Raw genomic sequence first — 14,474 nt, 5'->3', positions numbered from 1 at the left:
GGCGTGTCGGTGGCCTTCAACTATAATTATCATCATCACAACCGCTGTCACAAACCCAAAGGCCCCGCGTTTGAACCGAGTGCCTACGATTCTTGCACCTGAGCAGACCACCCTGACCTGACCTGTAACTACGTGTAGATGCGGCAGCCGGACAGATGAACTCAAGATCGACCTGCTGTCGGTACGTCACCGAAACTTGTACATGTTGCCATGTCTGTCTCAGAACCATACCAGTTAACAATGCTAGCATGCAGTAATGTGCGATCGCAAGGGAGGATAGGAACTACAGAGCACAAAGATGAGATAAAGACATGAAAAGAGCGACGTATCGGGGTAAGATCGACGAAGGCTTTTGTTGACAGTGCATGAATGGAAACTGATGGTAAGGCAAATGAGCTGGCTGTTACCCGGATACTCGTCCGTCATTTAGTTCCAACTCTTCCCACCACCCATCAAATTAACTCTCAACACCGATATGACAAATATTCCCCTTCAAACCACGCGCATCAAGCAGGTTGCGCGCTCAGTTCACATCCTCAAGGGTCTCTTTCTTCTCTTCGGCTGCGGCTTGCTCGCCCTCAACATCGAAGTTATCGACGAGATCAGGCACTTCATCATCATCATCCTCAGCGGCACCGGTAGGCGGCCTCTGTTGCCCTTGCTGGATGGCCTGGTATGATTCCGCAAGTTTACGGAGCGATGCCAATGAATCAGGGCCAAGTTGATTTAAGATGCCAGGGACGAGCTCAGTAAGCTCCTTGACGTGACCAGTTCCATAGATCGCAAACGTGTTGGCGGAGACCGCGGCATGTACTACACAAGGCAAGAAAAACACAAATTAACACAAATCTTATCTGACGGGACGCCGAACACGAGCTTATCTACTCGCAAGCGACGTAGAAATTCGTACACACCTTTTGGGGCAGTAAAATGCAGCACGTTTCCATCTTCCCTGAACATATTAACCTCCTCTACACCAGGGATAGGTTGCACATTCAGTTTCTTGAGGGCACCTTGGAGTTTTTTGTCATCCTGTGCGGCAGAGGGCTTGGTCTTCCGGACGATTTTCCGACGCATGGTCCCTTTACCACCTGCAACGCGTCATCATGTTAGCCTTGATTGAGCACACATATATCAAGAAGAAAGAAGGAATGGAAGCTATAAATTCCGCGGTGTGATATAAAACACTTACCGATCCTGTTGGCTGCAGCCTGCGCCTGAAGTTTGGCCAATTTTGTGGGATCCATGATGTTTTGCGGCGAGGGTTCACGTCCCTTGGTGATGCGACGGTGAAAAGTTACAGACTAAGGTTTACGCGCAAATATGTGTACACAAACGCTAGTACAGCGGTCCTGAATTTGTACCACAAACTTATACGTATTTGGGCACCACAATCACCCGTTAATTTGGAGGGGGATTCCCCAAGTACTTAACCATAGCTTATCCCTCAGGCTGGAATTAACATCAAGTCCGTCGACGACCTTTTGGAAGAATCATATACCTAGAGATGACCCTTACATTTCACATTCGTCCGGCTAACGTAGATGATGTGGTGAGCACATAACGCATTGCTGACGGAGCGCTGTTATCAGCACTGATAAGATTAATGACTCAGGACGCCATGCTCAAGTTGGTTCAGGATCTTGTAGGTAATCGCCCTTGCCTCGAGATTTTCATACACTGCAACTTGCCACTTTTATCTAGGCGACGTATGAAAACGAACCCGAGTCCGCAAGGGCTACCCCTGCTCTGGTGAGTCGTTTGAAAGGTCGCGGAGTCATACTCAAATGCCGTCAAAGTTTCGAGAAAATATATTCGAAAAGAAATATGCGCACACCCTCCTCGCGTTTGATGGGACGCCCGAGGTACCCGGAATAGCATTGGGAATGGCGCTGTATTTCTTCAATTTTTCAACGTGGACAGGCAAGCCTGGCCTCTTTGTGCGTCTAGATTCTGATTCGCCTACGCTGCACCGCGATGCTACCTCTTTATTAATACTTCACATATAGCTTGAGGACTTGTATGTATCCCCGGATGCAAGAAATAAGGGCATTGGTAAAGCCCTTTTCGCGGAGCTGGGCAAGGTAGCGCAGGAGAAGGTAACATCACACGCTTCTTTCCGAGGACCTTAGCTGATGCAGCCTCCGGCCCACAAGGGCTGCGCACGCCTCGATTGGTCGGTACTCAAGGTAAGTCACACTTGGCTGATCGTGCTACCAATTTTTCAGCGGATTAATTCTTTTGATATTTGTATATCATTCTTTCATTCAGTGGAACACGCCATCGATCGCATTTTATGAAAAGAAATTGGAGGCTCAAGCAATGGAGGAATGGATGGGTATGCGGCTGGAGGAACAAGGAATCGAGAATCTGCAGAAGTTCGCCGTCCACGCCGCCTGAAAGAATTGAAACAGGGTCTTCTATATCCCGGGCCAGTAATAGCATAGGTACCGTTGCGCAATGCGATGTCAGGGTGCCTCTGTATGACGCACGAGCTGATCAAAAGACTTATCGGACCTCGGGCGCAGTCGATGCGCAATACAAGTGGTAAAATGAGTCATATAAATCCGACGGCATACAAGACGCATTAGTGCAGGGCCAGGAAATTGAGAGCACGACTTTGTGTGATGTAAGCTACACCCCGTCGTAACTAGCCCCACCTGCCTGACAAGATTAATGTGAGACCAGGAGATATTCCCCGCTCTAGATTTTTTAGAATGCTCACCTTCCGCAGCTTCACCACAATCGGATCCTCCTTTAAATCGTCCTTTTCCCGAGCAGGAACTTCGATAGAGTAGACACGCAACACCTGCTTGACATCGGCTGCATGGACGGAGATCTGCGAGATAATATAGCAAAGAGTCATGTCAGACTAAGTACTACATCATCCGAGTCATTGTCATCGATTGACTATTGAAAGGCAGTGCAGGCGCAGCCCGCCGCCACCGCGTGTGTTGTTAAAATTGGAAAACAAAAAAAGATATTCATACACGCCGTAGCACACGTAAAGAAACAGACTAAGGACTGACCTTGGCCTTCCGCATCACTTTACACCCAGGACCGATCCACACTACTAGAATGAATTTCTCCCGTTGAGATTCCTTGTCATTGGAGAAGGTGACGCGAACGTATGCGTAAGACGCTTTGGAATCGCCAAGTGCATTGCGTAACTCGGCGAGACCACCCGTTCCCGTCTGTGTGACTCTTAGCTTGTCAGACCGGTCAGACTAAGTGTGTGATTATCGTAAGGAGGACCTAAACGCATGAAGGCAACCGGACCCGCTTGGAAACTTAAATTCTGACCTCATAATCGAGTAGAAGCCAGTTAGTGTCGGATTTGTCGGAACGAACATCCTGGTAAGCTGTAAGGATCAGCACCACGATGCTGGTTAACCCAATTTCACTAAGCGATGCGCTGTAATTTCGCAGACTAACCTTCATCGATTTGGGGATCGGATAGGTCGGCCATCGGGTATAATCAGGCGCGTTAAATCGAATAAAAAATCTTTGCAGAACAGAAGGGAAGGAGGGGAAGAGAACAGGTCAATACGATAAGCTGGGAATTGATGGCAGTGGCTTCCTTCCTAGGAAATGGTTTGAAAGTCGAAGCAGTCACGAAACCACTCGGCAAGTACCGTGACAACCCGCCTACCAATTTTACTCACAAAGTTTGTTACATTTCCCTTTCCCGGGTGAACATGCAAGGCATCCAGTTTACAACGAGGTTCAGCTATCATAAGTTGACGTCACTACTTCGTACACCATCACACCACGCGCAGTCTTGGTTTCACAAAAGCTCGCTCTCTAGGTACTATTCCACTACCAATGAACCAAAGAAAAGGGACTGGAGACTAGCCGGACACCCTGCGCCTCTGTCCCTAGCAGAAGGAGAAAGCCTCGATTTGAGTGAAGATGAGCCACCCGCGAGGCGACGGAAGCGCGCGCCGGTGGAAAACACACCAGAGGAGTGGAGACGTCACCGTCTCGCCATCAAGGAGGCTTTTCCTCAGGGGTGGTCCCCTCCACGTAAATTATCTCGTGAAGCCATGGACGGTATGCGTGCCATGCATATCTATGACAAGCGTACGTTTTCGACGCCGGTGCTTGCTGAGAAGTTCAAGATCAGCCCGGAGGCTGTCCGCCGCATCTTGCGGAGCAAGTGGGAACCGTCGAGAGAACAACGAGCGAGATTTGCAGAACGGGAGCGACGGTCGAGGGAGGAACGAAAGATGCAGAGTAGGCTTGAAGAGAAGAAACAGAACATGGAACTGATTTCTGAGACTGCCACGATACCAGAGAGACCCAATCGGAGAGATGAGCGGCCAAAAGGGCTTAATTCGAAGGACGGGTTATACTTTGGTTAACAAAATTACTGGGATCGACGGATTGGCATTGCTCAATATGTTCACACCTGCACGCTTAGCTTATATCATCGATCACAGAACCATGTAACATGCCCAACGTGTAAAAGCTTTTATACAGAAATGGAGCATCGTAGCGCTACATGGGAATCGTCAAGCAGGCATATTACTTCTATCTAACCTAGATTATTAAGTCACACAGATATCTAGCAAACGAGAGGGAGCGGTGACGGGTAACAACTTATAAGTACTTTATGGGCATACTAGTGTCGGAGCCGGTACAGTTTTTGAAATGAAGTATAAGGTAAATAAATGATGTGTGTCCAGTGGGTTTGTGACTAGAACCGTGTGGGTAATGTAGTGATGTGATGTTCGAAAAGGGCTCAACAAGATCTTAGTTTGTGGGCAGGGTGAGAAGGATTGTCCGAAAAGTCAAGGCCAGCTTGAGTTAAAGTGAAAGCATGGATTTCTCGTGTTTGAGATAACACGAGCCCTGTTCTGGTCGGCACAGTAGAATATCGTTCCAGTTGGGTTGAGGTGGTGCGTCGAGTTGCTCGCCTTTCTTGTCAACAAGGGAGTACCGGAAGCCAAGTAGCATCATGGAGGTGACAAGCTTGAGCTCAAGTCGGGCCAAGCGTTGTCCAAGGCAATGCGTCTTACCTTGTTACCGGAAAATTAGGTTTGCTAACAAGCGCGCAATCGACAACGTGACTTACCTCCCCCCCAACCGACGTAACCGAACGGAACCGTCGCCTCCTGGCGGCTAGGATCGAACCTCCATGGATCAGGGTAGACGTCCGGATTGAGATGAACGTCCGAGAAAGGATATAATACATATGCCCCTGATGGGATAGTCTTCCCGTCGATTGTCACGTCAGGTCCAAGGTTTCGGCGCATGGCAGTATGAGGTTGCGCAATCCTGAGAGTTTCGCGAATAAGAGAATCAAGAACGGGTGTCTCAGATTCCCAAGCCTCCAGTGGAATGGACGAAAGTTGTTGTGACAAAGAGTAGGAGACGTTAGGAGAGACGTGGTTGGCTAGGAGTTGCTCCACTTCAGCGATTACTTCATCCTTGGACTCATGATCACCAAGATAAGTAATGAGCCACGAAGCCGTTGTTCCAGTAGCACGTGCACCAGCAACTAGCAGACCCAAAATGAACTGTTGAAATGTCAGATGACTCGGAATGGCCATGCTCAACAGAAAGACTTACACCGACGATGACAAGCCTTTCGTCTTTTTCGTCGAGAAGCATCTGCAGAGTGTCAGGTTTAGATATTCCACTGCGCTCCCGTTCATCAATGGCCCGGACGACAATGTCGTAGATTTTTTTGGTCGCCCACAGCTTCTTAAGCATGCTAGGTCCAGGAAGCCATGGAAGTAAGACAGTCGCAGGCGTTGTCCCACTGTCCAAGGTGTCGTAGAGTTGCTTGAGACGCGCAACTTGGACAGGATCGTCTGCCAACTCCTCGCAGGAGAGCGATCGTACAGTAATTTGGAATAAAAGCTGTAGCATAGATGGTCAGGAGTTGGGACGAGCCTAGTGAATCCAAAAACGAACTTCGTAAATTTTTTCAAATGGGTCAAATGTTCCCGATGGTCCCCACGTTTCCATTACCCTTCGACAATCCTCCAAAATGGGGGCAATGACTACGCAAGATGATAAATGAGATAAGATAGAATAAGTGAATGAATAGATGCAACGTACGGCCACTTAAGTGTTCATTTCGCTGAACGGAGGAGAGACGCTTATGGATTTGCGCAATGCGCTTGGTTTGAAGGTTTGAAGTTACCCCTTTGACAACAGGGATCTAAGTAGCGTCAGGATTAAATGTCTTCAATCATAGAAAAAGATGCTGACAGCTCCGGAAAGCATTTTAAAGCCTTCGGTGAGGTCGAAGTGCTTGTTGGCGAAAAAGGATTTCCGGGCTGACTCTCCGGAAACAACAATGACCGTCTCCTGCAAACATCGTAGTGAGTGGTCGCCGGAGAAGATTTGGTACTATAACGCTTACTCGGAGCATGTTGAACTGAAAGAGGGACTGGCCAGTTTTATGGAAACCATTGTTCAGAAACTCGAAACGTCGGCGGAAGAATGGGGTGATGGCGAGGAGATGAGAGCCGGGGAGAAATACTGGGGCGCCGTCAACAGCACCATCTTTTTGAGAGCCAAAACCGAAAAATAGAAGAATAAAGAGAATAAGCAAAGCGAGAGCCACTTGGGCCTTTAGGCTAGAAAGAAGAAATGCGTCGGCAGCGGATTGTAGGCCGACCGTATACATGATACAAGCTGTCGGACGCGAAAGATAATACTTGAGTACGGCAACCAAAACTTGCGTGATGGCGCGACTTTATATGCCACAAGTCCATGGCCCATGGGTCATTACACCGTGTACAAGACGCCAACATGTGGCCTCGCCTGTATGCACACATGAGTGCCTTTCGGTGATGATCAGATCTTTAATTTGTCGGTTCCGCAAACGCGGTAAATACGTAATTGTCTCGTGGCCCGTATGTGTTACATACGTCTTGTGTCGGAGACAATGACGACGCTCTGCAGTGTAGCCTAACGTACTTTGTGCTGCATTTCCTTAACCTCCATTGGCCGCAAGAGTTAGTACATCCGGCCCTGCATCGCAGCACTGTCTAGTACCTAAAAAATAAAACTCGAACAAAGCCTCGAGGTCTTGGTGTGGCATGGCATCTTTGCATCTACTCGTCATCATCCGTCGGACGCCGGTGCATTAGAGTCTCGATCCCGTTCACCACAAAATACGTCTATCATCTAACGTACACGTCACCTTCGTCCCGAGGACTCCCGCATACAGCGCGCGGTCACCAAAGGCAAACAATCAAGACCATTCAATCTGAGGATGACCAAACTTCCATTAGGCTTACGGATACACCCTGCAACGTGCATTTTGTTTCCGCGCTAACGACTCCGCCGGAGCCGTGAACCTGCTGTACAGGCGAAGACTGGGGGCATGTTCCGACAAAATCTTTTCCCAGGGCTGTCCAACCACAGCGTAATACCCACGACGCAGCGACGCAACACCAGCATGTCACAATTTCCATCCGTTTAAGCCAGAATGCCAATGATCGAAGGCAGTCAATACACACATCCAGTGAGCCAGAGCGGCCAGGACCACACAAAAGTGAAATATCTGATGTGATGCGAAGAGTAAGTCGAATTTCCCTGGGGCCAGACATTCCGGTATGCGATTGGCGCTGCGCGGGGATGAATTGTAATGTCAGGCATGTGTGTGAAGGCGGGAAATGAGGCCCTACGCACTAAATCAACGCGCCCGTAATGTATAGTCCGCCTGATGCGAGTAGCCAACCAAATCCCATTTCGGAAAATAGCTTCGATGCCCCATGCGATACCAATAAATGAGCAACTGGGACCACAGCGGACAATCCAAGACCAATGAAAACACCGGTACGTGCACCTCGATGTGTTGGTTTTGCATATTCAGGGTTGAGAACGATATATGCTGCTCCTTAAAACGTGTATTGGTAAATGACTTGCTAATGGACTGATACCAATTGACAACACCGACCTGCGCCAACTAGTGCGATGGAACATAGATAACAGGCTTGCAAGACTGGTTCACAGTAGAATCCGTAGTAAAGGCATGGTACAAAAGATCCGACGGTGAGGACTACGGAAGGATTCATCAAAATGGGATAGAGGTGGCGATACCTTCACTTACTGACGATCCCCGAATAGTCCAGTGCATGGCACTGGGTCGACACCTGTAATCAAATTCGAATCACGAGTCAGATCCTGTAGTCGGAACTTGGAGAAGGGCTGACCTGTGCCGAATGACAAGTGGCAGTATGGAACATGGCGCTCGCAGTGAGGCAGAACACTGCAGAGAGTAGAAATATAGCAAAGACAGAAGTATCCAGCCAAGTTGCAGTGCTGTACGCCAAGATATATTGCCCGCGGAATGTCATCAGAATCCAAAGGAATACCACAGCACCAGCAAGATGACTGAGAATGTTCACTGGAAAATGCAATGGATCATGTCTACTTGAGACAACAAGAAACTTACCAGTTTCGTTATGAGGATCTACTCAGAACAGAATCAATCAACGACATATAAATGTGAGGCAACTCAAATATCCTCACAACTGTAGATAGATGCAATGCAACCTGACCAGCAGTTCTGTACTCTAGTAACACAGTAGTCAATCAACCATTCGCAATGTGGCAAGTCGGGTGTCGATACCAAGTCTTACCGTCTGTATCCCATTAAAATATACTCGTTATCCCTCTGCCATTCTGGTATTTCGTGCCAGGAAAGCGTCATCCGTTGCTTGTCAGGACCAGTTTGCAAAATGTGGTATCCAGGGCCATTCTGATTGCTGAGGTTGCGCTTGCGTGCCTTGAGCTCGGACATATGGTAAAAAAACACTTCCAGGTATCGAGATTGAGAGGAAAATATGTGTAGGCTTGGTTGCAAGGTAGTACCGCTCAGCACATCATGCGCATGAAGTTTCAAATTTCAAGCTCCAAGTCAAAGCTTGCGTGACAGGCACAGCGGCACAGCGACACACTTGTCAGTCACAATTAAATTTAATGCACGTGAAGTACAGTGCACACTCGTCCCACACCTCTGTGACAAAGTGCCACCTCGCAAGTCTGGAGAATGTACCTAAGGTTGTTATCGATGTGAGCACAAATCTTGATAAGCGCCAATCTACAAGCTCATGTAGCGCTCAGCGCTCATTATTGAACTTCAATCGCTGAGATGACCTCGGCGATTGTTAGCTGTGTACAAAATCGTTCCATTACCATGGGGAATTTTCTTCTTGGAAGACTCAACATGATGGCCGCTTCAGTTTCTGGAACCTGTCCTAGCTCGGAGCCACTTCTTCACCGGAGGGGCGTTAGATATCGTTAGGCATACCAAATTGGCAAGAAGTTTCCAGGGCCCGATCGGACCGAGATGAATTTATCGTGTATCATGTTACGCAAGTCCTTGGTCACATCCTGGCCAGCCGTACTAAGACCGCCGCCAAGGTCGCAGAGACTTTGTTACTGTCAGTTCTTCTTTTTCGCTACTCTCTGACACCTATCACGAAAGCTCTCGGTCGCCGACACATGTCGCCGAAGGGTCGTTCAATGCTCAGCGCTCAGCTACGAGCGGAATTTTTCGACGTCAACCCAACGTCAACTAGCGAAAGTGGACTGACCAGAATTCAATTGCCACTTACAAAAACATCCTTGGTCATGAATGCAGTTGAATTCTGGCTAAGTCAGAAAAATATTCTCGACAAAAGCCCTCCTCTTAAGCTTCGTCGAGTCTGAATATTCTACAAGTCGCTAATGTTATTACACGATGAAAAAAAAAGAGCGTATATAGGTCCAACACACGGTGAAAATCGAAGTGAAGAACCGAGACGACGAGTCTGGCATTCCACACCGTAAACAGCTAAGAGATGAACACTTTCTTGAGCGCGCTGAACTCGCACTTCTGGTCAGTCACTTGGCAAGTGACCATCCCATTGTGCTTTGCTGCCATATCTTCCAGCGCCTGACGGTAGAATGAGTATCAGTTGGTCACATGAAAAAGTCGGTGATAGGTTCGTTTTCGGGAGTGGAAGACTTACCTCTCTCGAGTAAACTTGACCATTAGAAAACATCATGGGCATGTTGTCCTCGTCCATGATCTTGCCGCTAATTCTACAAACAATAGTAGAGTTGGCGTGGTGGCTGAATGGAACTTCTCGGGCCAGAGTGTTTATGCTCGGGTCGCACACCGGGCAGTCGATATTGTGGGATGACTTGTCGTTGCAGGATGGCAGCTTCAGTGAAGCCAGACCAGAATAGAGGGCAAGATTGAGAAGGGGTTCAGTGGGTAAAGAGTTCAGATTGTAGATGGCAAGCCGAAAGGCTTGAATGAGATCAAGCCAGCGGGAATCGTCATATAGTCTCTGAAAGGTCCAATGAGATACGAATGCAGATAGAGCAACGCTATCTTACGCGGTACGGACCACACGTCGTAGAAGGTTTTATTGCAAGTAAAGTGGCAGCCTGCATAATCTGTGGGAGATGTGTTTCTTGCCATGACACGAGATGTTTTTTCGAGTAAGCCATGGCCTCCTGCTTCTTCTGATCACGCGCCAACTCGATGTACTCTTGTAAGCGAAGTTCAAATTCGAGCGTGCTCTGCGGAAGAACCGAGATGTTTTCATAGAGATCACATATTGCAGAATTCAGTCTCACCTTAATTTTCCGCAACGCCGTCTTGTTCTCGCTACACCATGCCAGTGCTTCAGTGCAGCTGTGCTTGGAAAGTGCCAATTCAATTCTTCGGATGTCTGTGAACAGATCGATGTCCACAAGGGTCTATTGCAAACGGTAAACGCCATGAGTTGATGTGAACACTTTGCGGAACTACAAACCTCTATGTTCCTGTCCTGTGCCAGTGTTCGTGCTGTGTTTTCCCGTCCAGTCCGGAGGGCCCAGTCAACAAGCCATCTGTCAAGCCGCGTGTCCGCCCACCGTGAAAAATCGAGGCTACCAGTGGTTTGCAGGGTTTCTACCGCCATGAGATGCTGTAGCCTCTCCCGAGTGACATCAAGGGTGGGCTTTCCAGCGGTATCCTGCAGTTCTGAAAGCTGCGCATAATGTCCACTGATGTAAAATGAGATCCGAACTAGCAAATAACACCACGTACCTTGCGCTTGAGGTTCTCAACCCGACCTATCATTCCATCTACGCTCTTAGCAGCATCCTCGAGGTTGACCTCGCGGCTCTTGGATCGTTTTAGTAAGTCATTCGAGACAGTCTGTACATTTCCGAGCTCGCGCTCAATGTTCCGTTGTGTCGCACGGAAGACCTTTCGATAGTTTTCATAAGGGACCTGGCGGAGTGTGATTGTAGTGAGGTCATTGAGAATTAGCAGGCGTAACTGCGCACTCGTACGAACGGTTGCTCAAAGAGCAACACCCCCTCTGAATTGAGCTTTGTTGAGCTCATACCAATAGTATAAGAGCCTGTCTTCAAGGCTTAGCTATCGTTGACGTTGGGAGGGAATCGGGATTAAATGATCGTAGTCCTTGTAATTACTCCCACGTGACCTTGAAGGCCCGAGCTGGCTGGGCAAGTAACACAAAGGCTAGTAACTATACCGCTACTCAGTACTTAAAGATCATACTGTATGTGTGGTTAGGTGGGAGCTTAATATTATATGTGGCTTGGAGGGGAAGGGCGGCTAGTCATAAATTGGCTCTGGACAATTGAATTCGGCGGTGATCAAAGCGACTGGAGCTTTCACTGCACCCTGTACAAACCACTGTCCTGTGCACATCTGCGGGATTACGTGCAATGAAGCAGTTGGCGAATTTGTGGCGGATGCGCTAAGAGAGCAGCAGCACACGGAGACACGGCAGAGGCCCAGCACTTGGACTTATTACCCAATTGTATACGTGAGCCCCTGTCAACTTATGGGATCTAGGTGGAGTCGCCGCAAAATAGCAATTCTACCTTCGCATTGAGAGAGGGGGACCATGGGGATGCCATCGAGGCTCGTGCTATGGGAAATATATGTCATACACACATTTCCGTGCTACCCCATGCTCAAAAATTCAGCAGCAAAATACGCTTTGCACACGTCGCATCAATCACCGCCATCAAAACCCCAGTAACCACCCCCTTTATCTTATTGCTTCAGCTGGCTTTAATGCTTCCCATACCCGTGATTATATACTATAGTACGGAGGGCTACAATACACTGCTATAGGATTATTTTCTAGCGTACACAAGAGCCTTGCGGACGACAAACAAGCTATCAAACAAAGGGCGTAATCATCAATCTCACCGCCTTCCGTTATCCTGTGAGCCCCGTTTCCACGCCATGAAATCCCGAATTGAGGCCACCACAAGAGGAACAGATATAGATGCGAATAGTGGCGTATACACCGCATACTTGTGCTCGGCAGGAAAGTACAGCAATGCCAGCATCCCAGGATTGAAGAAAGCGCGTGACGCCATAGATAGTGCCTTACTGGACCATCGCAGAGCAAGGGCCGGCGATGTCACGGCAGTACGATATGCCTGCATTATTTGAGCACAGTCTTCATTAATATGACACAAGATGCAGAACGCACCTCGTGGAGCGATGCAAGGGCGTCTAGGACATCATCTCGTACCACTTGCCCAACAGGCATGTTATTGATCTGATCCACGAGCTTTATAATGCTGTGCAATGTATCCTGGCTGCCTTGCACATTCTGCAATGCACGATGCCGGAGCAGAGCATCTAACTGCCAGTCAGATAGAAAGCTTCCTTCCATACTCAAGCCGAGGGGAACGGGTGGCACGCCTAAAAGAGCAGCGAGCTGGGTGGCAAAATTGCGGAAAACTGGTTTTAGATCGTTATATGAAAGATGCAACGACGAGGAGTTGAGTTCATTGTTGAGGATGAAAATACTGCCCCATTGGGGCAAAAGGAAGGAGCTCTGATTTATTGGACGACCTATTGATAAGTCAGAAATGACCACAAGCGAGTATACGCGACATTTACCTTCACTGTCAATAATGTTCATGGGTGAATGGGTCTCAGAAGGAACGAATAGAACGAAATGTAGAACAGGATCATTCGAGACGCTGGATGCTACAATGACTGGTCAGGTGTCGACACCATCGATTACAACGCAGTACTGACCAAGTGTCCATTCGGCAGAATTGATAAACACCGTCAAGTCTTCCTGAGTAAGCCCTGATACTTCGGTGTCACCAAGGGTCACGCGTCTCGGCTCAAATGCTAATGGAGCATGGTACTGTACTTGACTTTCGACAGTAAAATTGTGCAAAATAGAGAGTTGAGACATCAGCGGATATATGAATTCTGATAAAGTGTCTTGAGAGTTGGTCTCGATATAGAGGGGCCATATGGATTACCTGCGAGCGCAGCTTGCACATCCCATGTTGCAACGAATCGATTGGGGGTTGCATCTTCGTTTAGTAGCGTGAAAGCGAGACGATAGTGATCTGAGTATTGAACGACACGCTGCGAATGTGAAGTGCCTGACTCTGGAGGAGCGATAAGGTCGGACAATATAGAGCTTAATCTCGTTGCTAATATGAGAGCAGTCGAATTCGTTTAAAGATACGGTACTCTTATTGACTCACCTGACTGTGCATCGGTCCTGTTCACCCGCAAGTTTCTTGAATGGGCAATTGAGGTCTGTTCACCAAGAGCAACTGTATATAGGCTAGATGCTACTACAGTAACACGTTAGATTGCCCTGTCCACTATATAATTTCCGTGAGCGCACAAACCTTCATCATTTCTGTCTTGTAGGCGTATGTCAACGCCTCTCCACCGTCCAGGTTCATTTATCGCAGAATCATGAAGTAATGTTTGAACTTGAGAGTTTAGACTGGGATTTTGTTGACTAATGGACGCATCAAAGTGAATAGCGATAGGAAAGACAATGTTACTCTGAAGTTGTGATCGTACTTGACTGGTCGGAAGTGCAAGTCTCTCGATACTCGTCAAATGCCACCAGAATGGGAAAGCCAGAATAATAACGATCCAATACGAGGCCAAGACTGCTCTGCGTATCCAGTCTCTTTCGAAGCTAAGTTTTTCAGGATCTTTGAAGCCAGAGCCAGTGTTTGCGAAAGCAGCAGAGTTCATCCTGACAGAGTCCCCAGCAATACTAACACCTTGAAGTTGCCAACAACGACATCGACCCGCAAATGGGGGGTCGGAGTTTCAATCCCTTCTTGCTAGAGATCACTCATCTACCTCAGTCATTTACTTCGACTGAGCGTCTTCGCTCCTAGTTGCATCAAAGTTTCAAACATCCATGTTCGATAACTGACCTTCACTTGCTTTCAAATAGCTATACAAATATTCACATCACCACGACGCGCTAGGCTAATTTTCATCCCAACTTCTCTTCCATTCCTACCTGTGACAAGCGTTGTAGCATCTTGGAGGTCCCAATTCTCTTAAGCATGACTTCTGCAAGCTACGAATCTTCTACTTTTGCTAATCCTTCGTCTGCACACGACATACGACGCTCTCTAGGTGGCAGTTTCTCATCTGTATACGACGTAAGTTCTCGTGAGAGTCGTACTTTCTCGGGTCG

The 14,474-nt window shown here is 48.1% G+C and overlaps 8 protein-coding genes across 8 annotated transcripts; 2 read left to right on the top strand and 6 right to left on the bottom strand.

Moving 5' to 3' along the window:
• Window positions 1-182: 182 nt before the first annotated feature.
• HD556DRAFT_1413010 (nascent polypeptide-associated complex subunit beta) lies at window positions 183-1,328 on the bottom strand. The gene is made up of 3 exons (XM_041304225.1): window positions 1,193-1,328; window positions 915-1,091; window positions 183-813 (listed from the first exon to the last, which is right to left on the bottom strand). The coding sequence occupies exons 1-3, from the start codon at window positions 1,245-1,247 to the stop codon at window positions 524-526; spliced, it is 522 nt and encodes a 173-aa protein (XP_041154264.1). The 5' UTR covers window positions 1,248-1,328; the 3' UTR covers window positions 183-523.
• A 179-nt stretch (window positions 1,329-1,507) lies between these two features.
• On the top strand, window positions 1,508-2,400 carry HD556DRAFT_1247679 (acyl-CoA N-acyltransferase; the record flags this gene model as incomplete). Its single annotated transcript, XM_041298716.1, has 7 exons — window positions 1,508-1,552; window positions 1,616-1,645; window positions 1,705-1,752; window positions 1,800-1,940; window positions 2,010-2,099; window positions 2,157-2,189; window positions 2,272-2,400. 7 exons carry the CDS (start codon window positions 1,508-1,510, stop codon window positions 2,398-2,400), a joined length of 516 nt encoding a protein of 171 aa, XP_041154263.1.
• A 234-nt stretch (window positions 2,401-2,634) lies between these two features.
• Window positions 2,635-3,469, bottom strand: HD556DRAFT_1247724 (uncharacterized protein; the record flags this gene model as incomplete). The annotated part of the gene is made up of 5 exons (XM_041298720.1): window positions 2,635-2,664; window positions 2,726-2,839; window positions 3,030-3,227; window positions 3,304-3,362; window positions 3,436-3,469. The coding sequence occupies 5 exons, from the start codon at window positions 3,467-3,469 to the stop codon at window positions 2,635-2,637; spliced, it is 435 nt and encodes a 144-aa protein (XP_041154262.1).
• A 388-nt stretch (window positions 3,470-3,857) lies between these two features.
• On the top strand, window positions 3,858-4,211 carry HD556DRAFT_1215269 (uncharacterized protein; the record flags this gene model as incomplete). Its single annotated transcript, XM_041296665.1, has 1 exon — window positions 3,858-4,211. A coding segment is annotated over one exon (354 nt), but the record flags the coding sequence as incomplete, so codon positions are not given.
• Window positions 4,212-4,586: 375 nt separating this feature from the next.
• On the bottom strand, window positions 4,587-7,117 carry HD556DRAFT_1011768 (cytochrome P450). The gene is made up of 7 exons (XM_041295868.1): window positions 6,377-7,117; window positions 6,223-6,321; window positions 6,070-6,172; window positions 5,923-6,011; window positions 5,575-5,868; window positions 5,078-5,522; window positions 4,587-5,021 (listed from the first exon to the last, which is right to left on the bottom strand). The coding sequence occupies exons 1-7, from the start codon at window positions 6,641-6,643 to the stop codon at window positions 4,810-4,812; spliced, it is 1,509 nt and encodes a 502-aa protein (XP_041154260.1). The 5' UTR covers window positions 6,644-7,117; the 3' UTR covers window positions 4,587-4,809.
• HD556DRAFT_1011480 (hemolysin-III related-domain-containing protein) lies at window positions 7,034-8,901 on the bottom strand. The gene is made up of 7 exons (XM_041295867.1): window positions 8,607-8,901; window positions 8,497-8,540; window positions 8,178-8,437; window positions 8,075-8,117; window positions 7,922-8,023; window positions 7,654-7,861; window positions 7,034-7,589 (listed from the first exon to the last, which is right to left on the bottom strand). Exons 1-7 carry the CDS (start codon window positions 8,765-8,767, stop codon window positions 7,424-7,426), a joined length of 984 nt encoding a protein of 327 aa, XP_041154259.1. The 5' UTR covers window positions 8,768-8,901; the 3' UTR covers window positions 7,034-7,423.
• A 693-nt stretch (window positions 8,902-9,594) lies between these two features.
• On the bottom strand, window positions 9,595-11,436 carry HD556DRAFT_1412978 (CTLH/CRA C-terminal to lish motif domain-containing protein). Its single transcript, XM_041304224.1, has 7 exons — window positions 11,293-11,436; window positions 11,051-11,236; window positions 10,776-10,991; window positions 10,597-10,719; window positions 10,354-10,539; window positions 9,981-10,304; window positions 9,595-9,904 (listed from the first exon to the last, which is right to left on the bottom strand). Exons 1-7 carry the CDS (start codon window positions 11,350-11,352, stop codon window positions 9,803-9,805), a joined length of 1,197 nt encoding a protein of 398 aa, XP_041154258.1. The 5' UTR covers window positions 11,353-11,436; the 3' UTR covers window positions 9,595-9,802.
• Window positions 11,437-11,982: 546 nt separating this feature from the next.
• Window positions 11,983-14,038, bottom strand: HD556DRAFT_1412974 (phosphatidylinositol-glycan biosynthesis class S protein-domain-containing protein). Its single transcript, XM_041304223.1, has 7 exons — window positions 13,657-14,038; window positions 13,507-13,599; window positions 13,276-13,452; window positions 13,040-13,222; window positions 12,899-12,988; window positions 12,483-12,850; window positions 11,983-12,429 (listed from the first exon to the last, which is right to left on the bottom strand). Exons 1-7 carry the CDS (start codon window positions 14,015-14,017, stop codon window positions 12,190-12,192), a joined length of 1,512 nt encoding a protein of 503 aa, XP_041154257.1. The 5' UTR covers window positions 14,018-14,038; the 3' UTR covers window positions 11,983-12,189.
• Window positions 14,039-14,474: the final 436 nt, after the last annotated feature.

The sequence above is a fragment of the Suillus plorans genome (assembly GCF_016647745.1).
Source record: "Suillus plorans strain S12 chromosome Unknown HD556scaffold_87, whole genome shotgun sequence".
Lineage (NCBI taxonomy): Eukaryota > Fungi > Basidiomycota > Agaricomycetes > Boletales > Suillaceae > Suillus > Suillus plorans.
This window is presented reverse-complemented; position numbering and strand designations above follow the sequence as displayed.